Source organism: Sminthopsis crassicaudata, chromosome 5 (assembly GCF_048593235.1).
Source record: "Sminthopsis crassicaudata isolate SCR6 chromosome 5, ASM4859323v1, whole genome shotgun sequence".
Lineage (NCBI taxonomy): Eukaryota > Metazoa > Chordata > Mammalia > Dasyuromorphia > Dasyuridae > Sminthopsis > Sminthopsis crassicaudata.
Window position 1 is genome coordinate 50,419,597 of NC_133621.1, and position 18,189 is coordinate 50,437,785.

An 18,189-nucleotide genomic window follows, 5' to 3' on the forward strand; every position below is an offset into this window, starting at 1 on the left:
AAAGAATCTTCTCTTTTTATTTGTTCATTTGTTTGATTCTGCCTTGCTAAAGGCTAACTAGTGGAGTAAGAATTTTGTTCCTTATTTTGCATCATCAAGTTGATTAGTCTAGATACTATTAAATTAAAAAGAAACTTTATCTTTTAAATGAAGCTTTTCTCTGTACTTCAGAAATGCAAGGAAATGAATATAAAATTGAGGAGGGTAAGGAATGTTATTTATGCTGTTTAAGTTTGGAGGTTGAAAATTTAATAGTCTATCTTATTTTATTATTGGCAAGAAAGAAAAGATAGCTATTAAAGAGATTTCTACATGCATCTCATTATCTTTCATATACATGTACATGCACACACACACACACACAAAACCATAAATATTGGGAAGCATTTATACCTATGTTACAAATGTAAATTTAAGGACTACTTCTTTATGTGAACATTCTTATTTAGAAGATGAAGGAAGTTGTTCTTAGGATAATGTGTGTAAAGCATTTTGAAAACTTTAGTGTTTCATGTCGGTGCAAATCATTATGTTCTCCTTAAAAACTGCATAAAGCCTACTGTCTTACAACAAATAAAACCCCTTTCTTACTTACCAGTTTTAAAGTAATTTTTGATTGAATCTCTAGCAATTCCTGGTACCTTGCAAGTAGAAAACAGCATTCGGAATTGATTCATGTCTAAAGGCATATTTCCAATTTTATGAACAGGCACTTTTTCCCTATGAAAAATAAGATTGATCAAAAACCTACACTAAAAAGTCAACTCCTATAAATTCAATGTCTACATTCATATAACTAAGTTAAATTTCACAGGTACATTATCTAAGTCTTCAAGTAAATTTTCAGTGATATCCTTATGAGTCCCTAGCTTACATTTTTAGTAGCTGCCAATAGTTCAAATTATGCCAAAGAGTTATAGATCCTCTTTCTAGCTGCGTGCCTTCTTTTGGAGGCCAGTAATGTTCACTGTGAGCTGCAGGGCCTCCAAAGTTGACATTCAGTTGTGAAGGTACACGGACATCCAGGTAAGCAACATTCAACCACCACTCCTCCAGCTGAAAGTGATCAAGAACAGAACTTCAGAAATAGGTGGATTACTGAAATATTTTCTTTTTCATTACTATTTAACACTCAAAGATCCCAGGATCAACTAGAGCTAAAAAGAGGTCATCGCTTCCAAAGTCTTATTTTATAGAGAAGGAAGTAGAGGCCCCCAGGGAGGTTAAGTGACTTGTTGAAAGTCATTTAGTTGTAACTTTCAGAGGTGAGATTTGAAAGCAGACTTGCTGACTTTGAAGCTAGTTTCATTCAACTATACTATATTCCTTTTAAAGTTAAACCAACTTATAGATCAAATGCTCTTAGGCTTCTTTTCTATTTTGAAAAAAAATCCAAACTAAAAAAATAACTAACTTGTTCACTAAGGAAGCTGCCAACCAATATCATAAAAAGCATCCTGTACACAATAGTGAAATGAAAAGAATCATTGCAAAGTCTATTTTAGAAACATCAGTACATTGAAATCTTAGATGTCCTTATTTTGATCAAGAGGTAGAGGGTTTTCTGTATTATATAATTCCTCAGTCATTAGGGTCATGTATATAGTAGACATTAAAAGCTACTTTTAAAAGTTGATCTGTTAATAAGTTAAGATGATTCCAATGTTACCTCTGTAAATTAAATAAAAAAAAATTTTAAAGGGTATTCTTTTCACTTGTTTTGTTTTCTTCTTTTCTTTTCTATTTTTTTCCCTTTTGACCTGATTTTTTTTGCACAGTTGGCAAATATGGAAATGTTTAGAAGAATTGTACATTGCTTGCTGTCTTAGGAGAGGGATGGGGGAGGAGAGAAAAAATTTGAAACAAGGTTTTGCAAAGGTGAATGCTTAAAACTATCTTTGTATGTATTTGGAAAAATAAAATATTATTAAAATAAAAAATATTAAAAGGGTATTCTACTCTCATTGATATTTAAATCATTTTGATATGATTTAGCTATTCTCAACAATACAATTTTCCAAAACAATTCCAAAGGATTTAAGATGAAAAACATGATCTATCTCCAGAGAAAAAACTGATGAAATCTGAATGCAGGTTCAAGCATACTTTTTTTTAACTTTATTTTTATTGTTTTGGGTTTGTTTTGGATTTGAGGGGATTTTTTTGGTATATTTTCCTTTGTAACGTGGCTAATGTGGAAATATATTTTGTATGACGGCACACATACAACATGTATAATCTACATCAAATTGCCTGACTCCACAAAGAGGGAGAGAGGGGACAGAGAAAAGAAGAGAATTAGGAACTCAAAAATTTTAAAAATAAATGTTGAAAATTATTATTATATGTCACTGGAAAAAATAATACATATAAATCATTTCAGTTCATTTGAAACAAAGTGAAAATTTCCATCTTTTACATCTACCAACCTAAGATCTGGGTGGGTCGATCTTTTAACAAATGCAAGTGATGGGTTTTCCTGCACAAACAAGCAGATCTAATAAAATCACCTTGAGGTTTTTGTTTTGTTTTGTTTTTTTGGAGGAACCTAGTATGATTAATCCAGAATGAGGTATTCAAACTGAGATAAATGAGAGGAAGGCTGCAAGTCACAACAGGTCCCTAACTTTTGCCCTACTTAAATTACACAAAGCTGAAAACAGAAAGCAGAGAACATGAGAATTGTAAAGCTCTAAGACTTCTGTTCAAATGACAATTGCTGGTGAAAGACATTTCAAAAAGTTCCTAAGTAGTGAATTAGTGATATATATATATATAAGTTCAACAGACTCTTTTTACCATGGAAGTTCATCTTCTAGTTTTTAAAAGAGTGATGTCCCAACATCTCAGCAAGACCTCTCCTCTAACCTGAGATGCCCCAACTTACACGGGCTGACTCTCCCCAACTTCCTTTTATCACCAACACTAAAATGCCATTACTGTGAATTTGTATTATATAAAATTTTACATTGTAAATATATTATGTGCATATATTGTATAAACGCTTTCTAGTCCATTCCTTTATTGGCATAATAGTCTCATGTGGTCCACAATATGTCCAGTACCCACAGGAAATGTAAAGAAAGGGGAAAAGCCTTGGACCCAGAGTCAGAAGTTCCAAGTGTTACTACCTATAGAACCCTGGGACAATGATTTAACCTCTCTGGACCTCAAAGTCTTCATCTGTAAAATGAGGGAGGTGGTACTGAGTGACTTTTAAGGAGCACTGCAATTCCAAATCCTATGATTCTAAATTTCAAGCACCCAGAGCTTGAGGGATCAAATAAATACTATTTGTTGGAGAGAACATATTCTCAAGTCTTTAATTATAATGATGAAGCTGATAGCCAAAAAGACTTTATAGCAATAGCTGACTTGTTACCTACTAAAACAATAAACTCTTAAATTATAAGCAACAAATAAAGGTTACAATATATTTAAATTATATATACCATGCACATTGTATACACGTTTGGACTGCACTTTACATTACATTAACATCCTCGATTTCATCAACTGTATTTGTAAAAACATAAAAGTACCCAATTTCTTTTTCCTTTTGCTCTTTCAAGTAATTTCTGGTGCAACTTTTCTCCAATTCCATTTTGAAATTTTTGAACTATTTCTTCTGTTTGTTTATATTCTTCTTCATTGGCAAATGGCTTCACTATGAGGAAAAATGTAATTTTAAAAAAGTATAAGTTATAAATTTCATTATATAAATTATATACTTTATAAATAATAAAATATTATCACAAGCTACCTCATTCTATATTAACTATGCATGCCTTTGTATTCATATATGTAAAACAATGTATTAATCATGTCAGCAATCTAACAACTTAAAGAATAAGGATACTGGAGTTTACAAGTAAATAGCAATAGAAATATACCACAAAGAAATACTCATTGACACAATGCAATTTTTGTCTACCACTTACTAAAAATGCTCTTAGATTTTGCTTTGTGGGGGGGAGGGTGGGAAAATCATTCAATAATAATAGTAAACTAAGAAGTTAGAAAATGTACTGTCTTCTGGATTTTAATCAAATAGTTAAAGGAATCCTATTTACTCATAACCAATACTACAATAAAGTCAGTCATTTGAAGTCCTTGATGAGGGGAATTTAAGTATTGGTGTCAATTAATTGAAGAAATATTAGAAAGTCTAATGTTAGAGGTGCCACAAAATAGTTTAACATTTGAAAGTGTAACTTGTAAGAATAACAAAGTGATTAACAAGATTAAGTCATGTTGTGATGGTATACACCAAATAAACTCATAGAGAGTAATTAGAAATCAAGTAACATCAACATTCAGTAACTTAGGAAAGTGGGAATGTAGTCAACTCAATATTTTCACCATAGAGTGATTATTTGTAATGATGGAAATAATCTTTAAATTTACAAAATTTTCTTATTGTTATTCTGTTTTTGTTTTTGTTTTGTTTTGTTTTTTTATAAAATCTTATTAGAATAATTGGATTACAGGAAATTAGAAAAAAAAGTGATTGCCAAGTCAAAGCAAATGTAGATAAGTATAGGAAAGAGAATGATAAGGATTAGAAAAGAAGAAATGAGAAAAAGCAGAGATAGGAAAGAAAATATTTAAAGGAGATTTTTTAAATCATTAATATCTTGTTCTGTTTCTAAAATGCCTTGGGGTATTTTTTCTTTTCAGTATTTTTCCTTATTTGAAATCAAATGCCATTTAACATATAAAAAAATCAGAAGAGCTAGACCTGCTTCCAGGTACTTCTTCAGTGACTCATCAAGAGAAGGAACAGGCAATGAAGGAAGAGACTCCTGATACTGAAATGTTCGTTCTTCAGTGGACTTAGCCAACTGGTTTTCCATGATTCTAGAAACAGTAAAAACTGTAAAATTAAAGAAAACAAAATCAGTCCCTGATTATAAATTGCTTCTTAAAAATCATTGGGTTCAAGCAATTAACTAGTATTTACTATAGTAATTTGCCCAGGACCAGTATAGAAACAAAGCATTATTTGAAATATAAAATATAGCAAATAGTTCTTATTTTGAAAGAATACAACATAGTACAATTCAGCAAATATTTCTTAAGATGAGAATACAAAGACCAATAAACAAACAAACAAACAAACAAATAAAAAAACCCCAACTATCCACAAATTAGTCCTTGCCCTCATTGAATGTTTTTTTTATTCTGCTGAGGAGGGGGAATATAAGATACACACAGCTAAGTAAATAAGGGTTTCTCAGTAAGTAAAGAAAACTCAAAAATGGGAAGATCATACAAGATTATCCATAGAAAGTAGCCCTTAAGCTTAGCTGACAGAGGATAAAGTAGAAGTGGGGAGAAGCAGGAAGGAGAAGGGAAGAAAGGAGGGAATGTTTTCTAGATATACAGAGTGGCCTATGTGAATACAAGGAGACTGGAAATGCAATGCTCTTTGGGGAAGTGCTATTAGATTAATTTAATTAGAATATAAAGTAAATAAATGTGAGTGATGAAATAAACCAAGTAATGTAGACTTAATCCAGATTCTGGAGAACTTTTGATGCCAATATAAATTCAGGAGCAAGTTGAGGACTGGTTATGTAGATTTGGGACTTAACTGCCTCAAGATGAGAATTAATTATCCATGCAATTACCAGTGGGAGCAGATGATAGCATCAGAAGAGTATATGTCGGGGCAACTAGGGACAGGAGGAAGTGTGCAGTGGATAAAGCATTAGCCCTGAAGTTAGGAGGACATGAGTTCAAATCTGACCTAAGACACTTAATACTTCCAACTGAGCTGTGTGATCTTCAGCAAGTCACTTAATTCCAATTACCTTAGCAAAAAAAAAAAAAAAAAAAAAAAAAGTATATGTCTTCTGGGAGACTACCAAAAACCAGATGATGACCTATAAAGAAAAACTGAAAAGGAGTAGTAAAAGAGGTAGAAGATACCTAGGATAAAACAGTTCTTGAGCAAGGGAACAGAGAATAGCAAGGAGAAAAATGATCTAAGATATCTAAAGAGATCATGTAAGATGAGGACTGCAAAAAGGCCACAGAATTTTGCAGTTAAGCAGTCTCCAGTAACCTTGAAATAGCTACTTCAATTAAGTAGCAAAGGGCAAAGGAAAGAAATAAGAATTTACATAGTGCCTACTATGTGCTATTGTATGTATTGATGCCAATTGTAGGGCATTGAGTGAAGAAATGGAGTCTAGGGGACTTTTTCTAGGAGTTTTACTGAGAAAGAAAGCAAGTATAGAATGGCAGATTGAGAAGAGGGTAAATTTGAGTGAAAATTAAAGATGAGGAGACTTAGCTACAGAGTTAGGATTAACAGAGATAAATTAAGAAGATAAAAGACAATATGAATCAAAATGTCATTGAAATTGAAATCAGATGGCCTGGGCTAAAATACCAAGTATTTGGCTTACTATCTATGTAACCTTGGACAAGTCACTTTAACTAAAGTTCAGTGAAGTTTTATCTCTAAAATGAGAAGGTTGGACTAAATCAAGCATTCTTAACCTTTTCTGTATCATAGATCCCTTTGGCAATTTGCTAAGGAACTCTACTCAAAATAATACTTTTAAATGTATAAAATAAAATGCTTAGCATTACAAAGGAAACCAATTATATTTAAATAATTATTAAATATTAAAAATAAAAGTTCATGAACTCCAGGAAAATAATTCCTGGATTAGGTGAAATTGTGAACTTTTATTATTCTTACTCTAAGTATTATAAAAAATCTTGAGAAAGCAAATGTTAATTTGAGGGATGATTTCTTGGAAGTGAGACTCATTGAACTAGGCACTCTAAAATGAAGATTTGAAAAGTAGAGCAGGGATTAACATTCCATTTGGAGGGAAAGAGTGAGTATGATATGTATAAAAGACATCAAGATTAGTTTTAATTACAAAATAGCATCATTGGGAAGGGATTTTAAAAACCATTTAGTAAAATTTAATTTTGGGGGGGAAGAGTTGGAAGAAAACTGAGATCTAGAAAGGCTACCTCCCCCTTTTCATCACACTTTCCTTTCATCATTCTCTATTTTAATCAAGGTAAGAGACTACATGCCTATGTGTGTGTGTGTGTGTGTGTGTGTGTGTGTGTGTGTGTGTGTGTCTATATCTTCTATTCCCAGGGGAAAACAAACATAAAATGGAAGAGTCAGAAAATATTAGCTATATTTTATAGCCAATGTCAGTTTTAAATTATAAGTAAAAAAGTATACTCCCTAAAATTATGATGTTATATTTTGGCACTATTGAAGCCAGGAGAGAGAGAGAGAGAAAGAGGAAGAGAGAGTGAAAAAAGAGAAAGAGAGAGAGAGAAAGAGAAAGAAAAAAGAGAGAAAGAGAAAGAAAGACAGAAATATAGATAGATAGATAGATAGATAGATAGATAGAAAGAAAGAAAGAAAGAAAGAAAGAAAGAAAGAAAGAAAGAAAGAAAGAAAGAAAGAAAGAAAGAAAGAAAGAAAGAAAGAAAGAAAGAAAGAAAGAAAGAAAGAAAAGAAAGAAAGAAGGAAAGAAAGGAAAGAAAGAAAGAAGGAAAGAAAGGAAGGAGGTGGTAACATGGTAACAGGACTTGCAAGGCTATTTCTAATATGTCTGTCAGCAGATTTTTCTCATCTCTTCTTGGAAGCCAGGTCTGACTGGGTTAGAACTCCTCCCTCCTTAAAATATACATTCAGAACTAGAGATCACTTACATACTTCCTGTTCACGCTATGTGATCGTGGAGAACACCTCTGAAATAGAAGCGGAGGTAGGTCACAAGCTGATAACTGTACTTATCTCATTTATAGAAAACTGAAAAAAAATTTAAATAGAACTGTTTCTATCATAAATCCTGTTTGTTTTCGTTGTGATCGTGAAGTTTTTGCTATTCTTTTTTTAATGGCTAGGATTTTTCATATTGTTCTTGATCCTTTAAAATAAGCTTACTCTTTCGGCAATGATAAAATCTCCTCTGTTACCACCACAGTGACCATGTTAACAAGTCAGTCAAAATCAAAAGATAAGAAATGTTCTCCTTATTTTGCTCAGTTATACTTACTCTCTCATCCATCTTGTGGACATACTCATTATATTCTAATGTCAATTAGAATCTAGGTAAGTCCCCAATTTTAAACAATTTTTAATGTTCATTAGGCTCATTGCTTTATTTTTATTAGGTTCTAATGCTCTGGTTTCTTTTAGCATTTCAAAGGAAGAAAGGAAATAAACACTTCTTAAGTGCTTATCTTTATTATTCCTATTTTATTATAAAATTACTATTAAGTCCAGAGTACTGTGCTAAACACATATTGTCTCATTTGATCCACACAACAACCCTAGAAGGAAGGTACATATTATTGGCTCCATTGTACAGCTGGGGAAATTAATCCAAAGAGTCACACTGCTAAAAAGTATGAGACTTCAAATCTTTTTTATTCAAAGTCCAGAATCCCAGCCACTGCACCTCCCAGCTGCTTGCCTCCTCAACACAAAGGCTCTGCTTATCTTTATAGTATAAGTACTGATTATCCCTAAATCAGCAAAATATTTACCTAACTTTCAATTTTTGATACAGAAAAATAACAATTGGATAATCCAATGAATGAAATCCTTAAGCAGAACTCTTCACTATGACTAGGCTTCAGCAAGCCTTAGAGATAAGAAAAATCCCTCAAAAAGAAATGTAGGTGTCTGAAACAGTGAGCCTTGTTCAACATCAGATATGTCCCAGAGGGCTAAGCACCAGAATTTTAGTTGTCACTTGTGTTTCACATGCATACATTTTTTCTCTCTAGACTAATTTCCATAAGGAAAAAGATACTTTCTTCTTTTTCTTTCATGCTGCCCTTAAGCTCCAGATCTAAAGTTAAATTAGGTGATCATCAAATGTTAGTCAATTTCTATCAAAGTCCATCGAATGTCAGGATAATTCCCCCATTGCTTTGTTGCTCATCTAGCCAGGCCTGATTAGAGTGTGGGAAACTGTCACTAGTCAGATTGGCAACAAACTAGTTGTTCAAGAATAAATCAATAAATACAGTTTAAAGATTATCACTGACAGGGCAGCTAGGTGGCGCAGTGGATAGAGCACCAGCCCTGAATTCAGGAGGACCCAAGTTCAAATCTGGTCTCAGACACTTAACACTTCCTGGCTGTGTGATCCTGGGCAAGTCACTTAACCCCAATTGCCTCAGCAAAAAAAAAAAAAAAAAATCACGACCTTAAAGAAAAATGAAAAGGGAATACAAGAGGAGTATACTGCTGGGGGAGAAGAGGGAAGGGAAAGAAAGAATGTTTAAAATTAACTCACATAATTATGGTGACCATTAGATGCCTCAAAAAAAATGATAAAGTGGTTCACAGAAAGAATTTACAGATGATAGTTTAATTTCATTGTATTCTGAACTGGACAAAGAGGAAATGTTAGAGAAAAAGTTAGAGGAAAATACACCTTAATTGTGACCATGAATGGAATGAACTCACTTATAAAATGAAAAAGGGTAACCAGAATCAAACAATATATTGTTTACAAGAACCATATGAAACAGAAAGAGGCACAAAATTAAAATAACAGGTTGGAGAAGAATCTATTATACTTCAGATGAAGTAAAAAGCAAGGAAAACATCCATAATGGCAGAAAAAAATAATGAAAATAAATGTAATTAAAAGAGTCAAACAGGAAAACTACAATTTGTTAAAAAGTAGAATAAACAACAAAATTAATATAAGTTCTAAACACAGGTCCCAAATATAATATTTTCCCCCTAAGGCAATTGGGGTTAAGTGACTTGCCCAGGATCACACAGCTAGGAAGTATTAAATATCTAAGGCCAGAGTTGAACTCAGGTCTTCCTGACTTCAGGGCTGGTGCTCTATCCACTGCACTACCTAGTGCATCCAAATTCTTAAAAGAAAATTTAAATGAGAAATAAAAAATAAAAGTATTAGCAGAGATCTGTTTATTCTTCTTATACCTTTATAAATCTAAACAAAGATTAAAAGGAAAGGGGGGAAAAGGACCTGAATAGAATTTTAAGAAAGTTGTATAAGGCAGACCTTTGGAGAATATTAAATAGCTATCAAAATTTTTTTTCTCAGCTTTGCATAGTATCTTCACAAAAAATGATCATGTATTAGAGTGTTAAAATGTTACAATTAAAGAAAATTAGAAATATTATATATATATATATATATATATATATATATATATATCTTTTATGAACAATAATGCAATAAAAATAATATTCAGTTAAAAAATAAACTTGCTCCTCATTCTGATTTCACTCTTTTTCTCTATAGTATTATTATCTACCAGGGTCTCAAGTTGGTAATCTTAAGACTTATTTCTTACTGTCCTCTCTTCTACATATCTCTATAATCTCTTACATCTTTCATCAGCACCATCATTCCTGGTGCCGCTTCTTTTAAAAAAGCCTTCATTATCAACTGCATTGACCATAACAATAGCTTAACAGGACTTCCCTCCTTCATTTTTCCTCTCTTTTAATCCAGTAGTATTCCACTGCCAAAATTATCTTTCTGCACCCTGTTCTGATCATGGTACTTATCTGCTTGAGAATCTTTAATTCCTAAAACAGAACTGCTTAAAATTCTAATTCCTCTAGCTGGAGCTCAAGATCTGCCATCTACCTTTAAAGTCTAAACCTAGATTATTCTCTTCCATGAAGCCAAACTGGACTACCATCCCACAAACATGTTCTGAACTCCCATAGGTCACTTTTTGTTCCCTCTACTTCAATGTATCTACAACACTCTTTACCACCATCTTTTAAATTCTAATTTCTTCCAGGAAGCCATTATAGGAGTAATTGTAGTGGTGGTGGTAGTGGTGGTAGCGGTAGTAACAATAACAACAACTCATATTTTTTTAAGAGTGCTTTAAAGTTTACAAATTTTTCTGGCAACTTGGTAAATTAGGTATTAGCCTTCCTTATTTTCCCTGGTTAACAATCACTCCTGACCAACCACATTGGCACTTTATTTTATAATTAATGAGTTTAGTTTATAATAATATATGTAATTACTATCTTATCTAAGATCTTATCTTCTTATGAGGATAATAAGCTCCTTGAAACCAGAGTAGTATTTTATTTCCACTTTGATTTCTCCCCTATAGTGCTATATGTAGTATTTTATAGTAGATAAAAGAGAATATTTAAGTGTAACTAACTTGATTTCTAATTTGGAAACATAGAGGAATCATGACATGTAAGAGAAAAAAAAAACTTGACAGTTTTGATTGGGGGTTGGGGTGGATGAGAGGAAGACAGATAATGGTGATTTCACTGAGCTTGAATTCATGGCAGGAAAAATCAAGTGGGCTCACTTATAGACAGTTGGAAATATATGGTTGGAATGTAGGGGCAAATTTCATGTCTTTATGATACTTATTTTCTGAGGGAGAACCTTTGATACACACACAAGTAATTATAATACAGAAGAGGTGCAAAGTACTGTTGGAAATTTGAGAAGAAGATAGTCATTATCAATTGGGGGAGGGAGCTCAGAGAAAATATCATGGAGAAAATGGCATCCAAATTCATTTTTAAGCAATGGAATGAAAAACAAAGCTCACTAAGAACACAAAAAGCATTAGAAAACTAGTGAGTTGCAAATGTGACTTTCAAAATGGAGGAAAAGTAGTATCTGGAAACTAGTAAGCTTGACACAGATTCTTAGTAAAATTCTATTACAAATTATTTAGATGGTTTATGAACACTTGGAAGAAAAAGTGGTGCTTTCTGTAGTAGTAAAGAACTAGAAATAAAATAAATGCCAATCATTTGAAGAATGACTAAACAAACTGTGTAACATAAAAGTGACAAAATAGTATTGAGCCTTGAGAAACAATGAGGCATGGAAAGACTTATATGAAACAGTGCAAAGTAAAGGAAGCACAATCAGTAAAACAATATGCACAATAACTATAGTAAAGGAAACAGAAAGAACAATAATAAAAATCAAAATCAAAACCAAAGATTTTATAAGTAGAATAAAGAAGCATTTCAGCAAAACTAGTTGTTATTGATGAATTCTGATGATATACACACACGAACACACAGAGAAACAAACACAGAGTTCTACCTCTATTAAAAAAAAAAAAAAAGGAAGAAGAGATTTGTTGTTAAGGTTCTTTTTAACCAAACTTAAGTCTTTATACTAGAAACATATATCTAGTATATGCTAATATTATATAAGTAGTGTTATACTTAGCATATATTTGACTATTGGATTCTAAAAAAGAGTCATAAGAAATAATTTTCCCCTCTTCTTTTTTGAAGAGGTGGAACCCTATGGATGTGTTTCACTGTATATATCTTTTGACTTGTCTAATGCATTGACTAATTTTATTGAAATGCTTCTTTTTCTCTTTCTTTTTAAAGTTCTAATTTAATGAATAGTTTTCTAAATGAGAATCAATAAAAATGTTTAAATTATTTAGGAACCAGCAACAGTCAAGCATTTAACAAAGTTTTTCATGATACCCTGTGAATAAGATGCATAAATATAAGCTGCTTCATAATACTGTTCAATAGATTCATAAATAGTTAATAACTCAAGAATATAGATTAATGGATACATGTGATTTGGATGGAGCACTGTAGTACTATGCCAGAGCTATGTCCATCCCTGTCCTGACCAACCTTTTCATTCATAACTTGAATAAGGATATTTAAAAAAAAAAAAAAAAAAAAAAAAAAAAACAGCTTAACCAAATTGTTGATGATATAAATCTAGAAGGGAGAATATACAGGGTAACAAAATCAAGATGCTAATATTATCTAACAGTTTGCTATGATTGAGTCAAATAAGATTAAATTAAATAATAAATGGAAAACCTTGACTTCAGGCTTTAAAAAATTTAAATTCATAAATAATGAAGAATACCTAGCTTAATTGCAGTTCATGTGAAAAAAAAAAAAAGACTTAAGTGTTTATCTGGATGAAAGCTTAATATGAGACAAAAGGGTGATATTTCTAGGGAAAAAAAAGCTACGAAAATGTTGGGGTTTGATTAATAGAACTGTAGTGTTCAGAACATGGAAGACAGTAGTCCCAAAATGTTTTCTATACTATTCAAAATCATATCTGAAGTATTGCATTCAGTTCTGGAATTACACTAAAAAGGGGACATTGACAAATAACATATCCAGAGGACAAAGTGGTGAGGATATGAGTACAATGAACTAGTAACATATATCTTGGAAAAGGGTCTATAGAGGCAGAAGGGTGGCTGGAGAAGCAAAAGCCTGGATGCAAGACAACCAAGTAGTAGGCTATTGCAACAATCCAGGCAGGAGATGATGAGGGCCTTTAATTCATCTGGTTATGGTAAACAGAAGGGAACAGGTATGAGCAGTGATGAGACTAGGAACTGTGTAAGAGGAAGGATATCAGTAAGAGTAAAGAGTTAAAGATAATTCCTAGCTGGAAACCTAGGAGACTAGAAAAATGGTGGTGCTATTCACAGAAACAGGGAAGTTATAAAAAGGTGGGATTTTTAGGGGGAAAATTAATGAGAAGATAAACTTAGTTCCATATAGCTTCAGAGGGTAGAATGGGAAAAATTATATGAAAATTACAGAGAAAAAGAATAAAAACCACTTTTTTTTTTTTTTTTTTTTTACAATCAGAGCCATCTAAAATTCTGACAGATAAAACAAATTTCACTGTACCTAACAAAGTCCTAGACAAATGGTAACAATTTTAAAATAAATATTGTAATCCTTTCAGATAAGTTTAAAGTCATTGGGAATATCTAAAAAGAAGGCAAAAAAAGATATATTTGAAAGTGCTTCAGAGTAAAGATACTATCATAGTGGGAATAGGTTAGTTAGGGCAGGCTTCACAGAAATAGTGAATTGGCAGAGATTATAAAAGAAAGTAATTCTGGGTATTACAAATGGAAAAAAAAAAAAGCTAAATACAGCAATTTTATGTCCTGAGAAAATTATATTTTCAAGAAAGGAAAGTGGAGGCTTAATTAGATTTGTCAAAAGAAATATCATCTGTTCATTGGTGCTTCCTGTCTTTATTCTAGAAATGTGTTCTTCATACCTACAAGGTATGCCAAGTAGAAGGGCTGTATAACCACAAAGGAGTCTGTTGCAATAATTCAGGTGTCAAAGGCCTGTAATAGAGTAGAAACTGTAGAAATAAAAAAGAAGCAAAATCAATAAACATTGAGAAGAAAAACTAGCAGAGACTTTGTGACTGTGTTCCAACTGGCAAAATAACTTGAAAAAGTACCAAAACATATGAAGTATCCACTAGCTAAAAAACAAACCAGCATTAAGTTACCCTCCTGATTAAAACTAAAAAAAAAGGTGGATAGCTTCTTTCCCAGGGGATTTCTGATGTGTCTCTCTCCCTTCTTCAGATCCCCAAAGAGAAAAGAACCTGTCAGGTTTCAGTTTCCCAAAAATGGCTTTTAGGTTTCAGGAAATCTCTCTCCTTCAGCCATAAAATAGACAAGTTTAAGAAACTTGGAAAAGAGTAGAATACATGATTTTCTCAGAACCTTGGAAGGGGAGATAAAAGGACTGAAGGTAACCTATATATTCCCTATTTCAACTCAAAGAAAAGCAACTCATTCCACAGCAATCAGCTACCAAGTTATGTCTTGGGTGAATATAAATCTGATGGCTCTTCTTCCCAAGATTCCACTCAGGGGGCTCTGCTCCTAGCAGCAGAAGATCAGGGAAAGAGGTGCAAGAAGACAAATTCAGACAACTAGAGGCATTCATTCTCACACTCAAACAGAGAGGGAGAAGGGGGAAGAGGAAGCATCCCCAAGAACAGGCAACTACTCAAGAGGGGAGATAGACAAGTATTTAAAAAACAAGAGAAGACAGCTGTTGGGAAGCTTCTTACAATCCTCCTGGACCCCTGTGACCTCATTTGAGGTCTTCTTGGCAAAGAGTGGTTTGCTATTTCCTTCTCCAGCTCATTTTACAGATGAGGAAACTGAGGCAAACAGGGTTACGTGACTTGTCCAGGGTCAGCTAGTTAGTGTCTGAAACCAGACGAACTCGGGAAGAGAAACCCTCCTAAGTCCGAACCCGGAGATCTACCCGTCCATGGGGTAGAGCTTCCCCTCTCTGGAGTGCTAGAACTCCACCACTTAGCTAAAGAGAAGAGCCGATCAGCCCTCCGAGGGAAAGAGAGGCAGGCAAGCACTTAGCGAACAACACTGATGGACAGGCGCGCCAGTATTCTGGGGGGCATTAGAGCTGGGCAGACAGACGAGCATTAAGGGGGACAGAGACAAGCACTAAGGGAAGAGGGGAGAGGGGTGCAGACTAGCATTCCGGGGACAGTCAGAGCTGAGCAGACAAGCACTAATGGGGACAAGCAATCAAGCACTAAGGGAAGAGGGGAGAGGGGTGCAGACTAGCATTCCGGGGACAGTCAGAGCTGAGCAGACAAGCACTAATGGGGACAAGCAATCAAGCACTAAGGGAAGAGGGGAGAGGGGTGCAGACTAGCATTCCGGGGACAGTCAGAGCTGAGCAGACAAGCACTAATGGGGACAAGCAATCAAGCACTAAGGGAAGAGGGGAGAGGGGTGCAGACTAGCATTCCGGGTTCAGTCAGAGCTGAGCAGACAAGCACTAATGGGGACAAGCAATCAAGCACTAAGGGAAGAGGGGAGAGGGGTGCAGACTAGCATTCCGGGGACAGTCAGAGCTGAGCAGACAAGCACTAATGGGGACAAGCAATCAAGCACTAAGGGAAGAGGGGAGAGGGGGGCAGACTAGCATTCCGGGGACAGTCAGAGCTGAGCAGACAAGCACTAGTGTCACAGAAAGACAGATATGCAGCCGGGGAGGGAGAAAGGGGGGCAGACCAGTATTCCGGGGGAAAGTCAGGGCTGGACATACAGACAAGCTCCAAAGGGGACAAATAGACTAGGACTTGAGGAGGGAGAAGGGAGGAAGACACACACTCAGGGATCAAGAAAGGGGGCACTGCCTGGGGAGACGCACGCAGACCGAGCCCGGAGTGCGAAGCCCGGATCCTGCGGAGCCGGAGCCCGGAGTACGGAGTCCGGAGCCCGCGGAGGCCGGATACAAGCGAGCCCAGCCCGCCTGGAGCTCAGCCTCCCCGCCCCCGCCTCACCAAGGAAGGATCAAGGCGGAGGGAGAAGTGGCAGCGACGCTCGCGCCTGTCCGGGCCCGGGGCTTCGCGGGTCTCTCGGGCCCGGATCGGGCCTGGGTTGGGGCCTCCCGGCCCCGCTCCTCACCTCCTCAGGCCCCTCCGTGCGCTCCGATCGGAGCCTGAAGACCTTTCCATTCCCTGGCGGCCAGACTAAGCCACTGCCCAGGGGGCGGACGGAAAGCCGCGAGGGTCCCGCCCCGGAGGCAGGGTTGTGGGCGTGGTAGTCATGACGTCACTGCCAGCCAGGTCCTCCTGCTTCTTGCTCCAGGTCCCTCTCCTCCCTGCTCCCAGCTTGATCCAAGGCCACTGGCTGGTGGGACCCGGGAACCTCCGGGGTGTATCCAGGAGATACTCAGGCAGGAAGGGGTCCTTGTCTCTACTCTAACGTCCGCTTAGCATCTTGGCAGCCTCCTTACTTAGTCCCAAGGAAGGAGCGCTCAGATAGGTACATCCAACCAGACGTCAGCTCCGCTCATCTCCTGTGACACCTCTTGCACCTACCTGAGCCTCAGTTTCCCCGTCTGTGTTACGGCGGGGTTGCATTAAGTCGCAGAATGAGGGACCTCAGAGGCCAGCAAGCCGAACCCTCTGTGGCACAGACGGGAAACTGAGGGACTTGTCTAGGTGTAGACCTGGAACGGACCAACTCTAAATCATTGACCAGCATTTATTTGGTCCTTCACTGGATTTACAGCCAAAAAAAGGTTGGATTTAGACATTCATTAAAGTTGTATGACCGTAGGCACATCATTTAACCTTTAAAGGTTAACTCAGAGTCTTCATCTCTAAATGTGGAAAGTCTGTATCATTTCTAAATCCTATTAAACATTAATGCTTCAGACACTATGGGGCCTTGGGGGTACAAAGACAAAAACAGCCAACTGCCCTGCCCTCAATAAATAAACAGAAAAGGAGAGAGATTACTAAGGAAAAGGGTGATCAGGAAAGGCTGAGCCTCAAAGAAAGTTCAAAACTCTGAAATGAGGGCCTAGAACTTTCCTGCAACAGACACAGGTGAAAGAGGGGATGTTCACTTTTGTACATAAGAAGTAGATCACTTTGTTGGGAACATAGAATGTAGGATAGGAAGTACTATGAACTGGAAATGGGCTGGAACCAAATGGTGTAGGACTTTAAATGTCAATTCAACATGACAATTAAGAGGACCTGAGTTTAAATCTTCTCCAATGCTAGCTAGTCATATAACTTCTTTAAGTCTCAGTTTCCTCATCTCTAAAATGAGTTCATATAGATATCCTGTGATATACTATCCAGTTCTAAACCTTTGTACCCATGTTCCTATTCTGAGGGAGTAGGGAACCACTGAAACTTCTTGAGCAAGGAAAACCTGTGTTGTAGAGAGATTATTTTGAGAGCCATTTGGAGGATTGGTTTGAAAGAGGGATAGACTACAAGCAGGGGGGAAATTTTGAAAGCTAAAGTTGTTGTTTTTTTGTTTTTTTGGTTTTGTTTTTAAGTGAATACATGTATAACCAGAAAAAAATAAAATAAATAAACTAGGGGGGGGAAAGCACTAAAGGCCTGAACTAGGGTAGTAACCTATGTGAGAAAAGAGAAAGGATCCTAGAACCATCTATTCTAAAGCTTTCATTTTACAAAAATGAATTTTAAAACAAATTTTTAAAGAAATTTGGGCCCAGAGCAGTGGAGTGATGTCCACAGCTATATATAGGCGATAAGAAATGGACATAAATTGATCTCTCAGGTTTCTTCTAGCTCCCCTCATTCTTTGGCTACAAAATTCTGTCCAATTCTGTACACAGTGGAGAGGGACCTGACCCAAGAGTCAAAAGATCCTGTGCTACATTGCCTCATGATATTTCAGTTTTTCTACCTGTAAAATGAAGATATTGGACTTGATAATTACTTGAGTCCCTTCCAAAATATAAAGGATTAATATAATCTCTGGCTCTCTCCCAATCCCTCACTATCCTGCTACGTGTCTTAGTCTCAATATTGGCTTCTTCTTGTTGTTTGTTTTTTATCATATCAGGGC

The 18,189-nt window shown here is 35.7% G+C and overlaps 1 protein-coding gene across 5 annotated transcripts in view; it reads right to left on the reverse strand.

Annotated features, from left to right (window-relative positions):
- CROT (carnitine O-octanoyltransferase) overlaps positions 1-16,388 on the reverse strand; it is a 33,783-nt gene extending 17,395 nt beyond the window's left edge. The window contains exons 1-6 of one of the 5 annotated variants that reach the window (XM_074266655.1): positions 16,258-16,275; positions 14,070-14,159; positions 4,742-4,876; positions 3,543-3,667; positions 875-1,056; positions 596-720 (exon numbers count right to left, since the gene is read on the reverse strand). In XM_074266655.1, coding sequence (XP_074122756.1) covers positions 596-720; positions 875-1,056; positions 3,543-3,667; positions 4,742-4,856 — 547 coding nt within the window. In that variant the 5' untranslated portion in view covers positions 4,857-4,876; positions 14,070-14,159; positions 16,258-16,275. Of the gene's footprint in view, positions 1-595; positions 721-874; positions 1,057-3,542; positions 3,668-4,741; positions 4,877-7,701; positions 7,722-14,069; positions 14,160-16,133 lie in introns of those variants that run through there. The other 4 variants (XM_074266654.1, XM_074266653.1, XM_074266656.1 and 1 more) reach the window with 4 other exon arrangements.
- Positions 16,389-18,189: the final 1,801 nt, after the last annotated feature.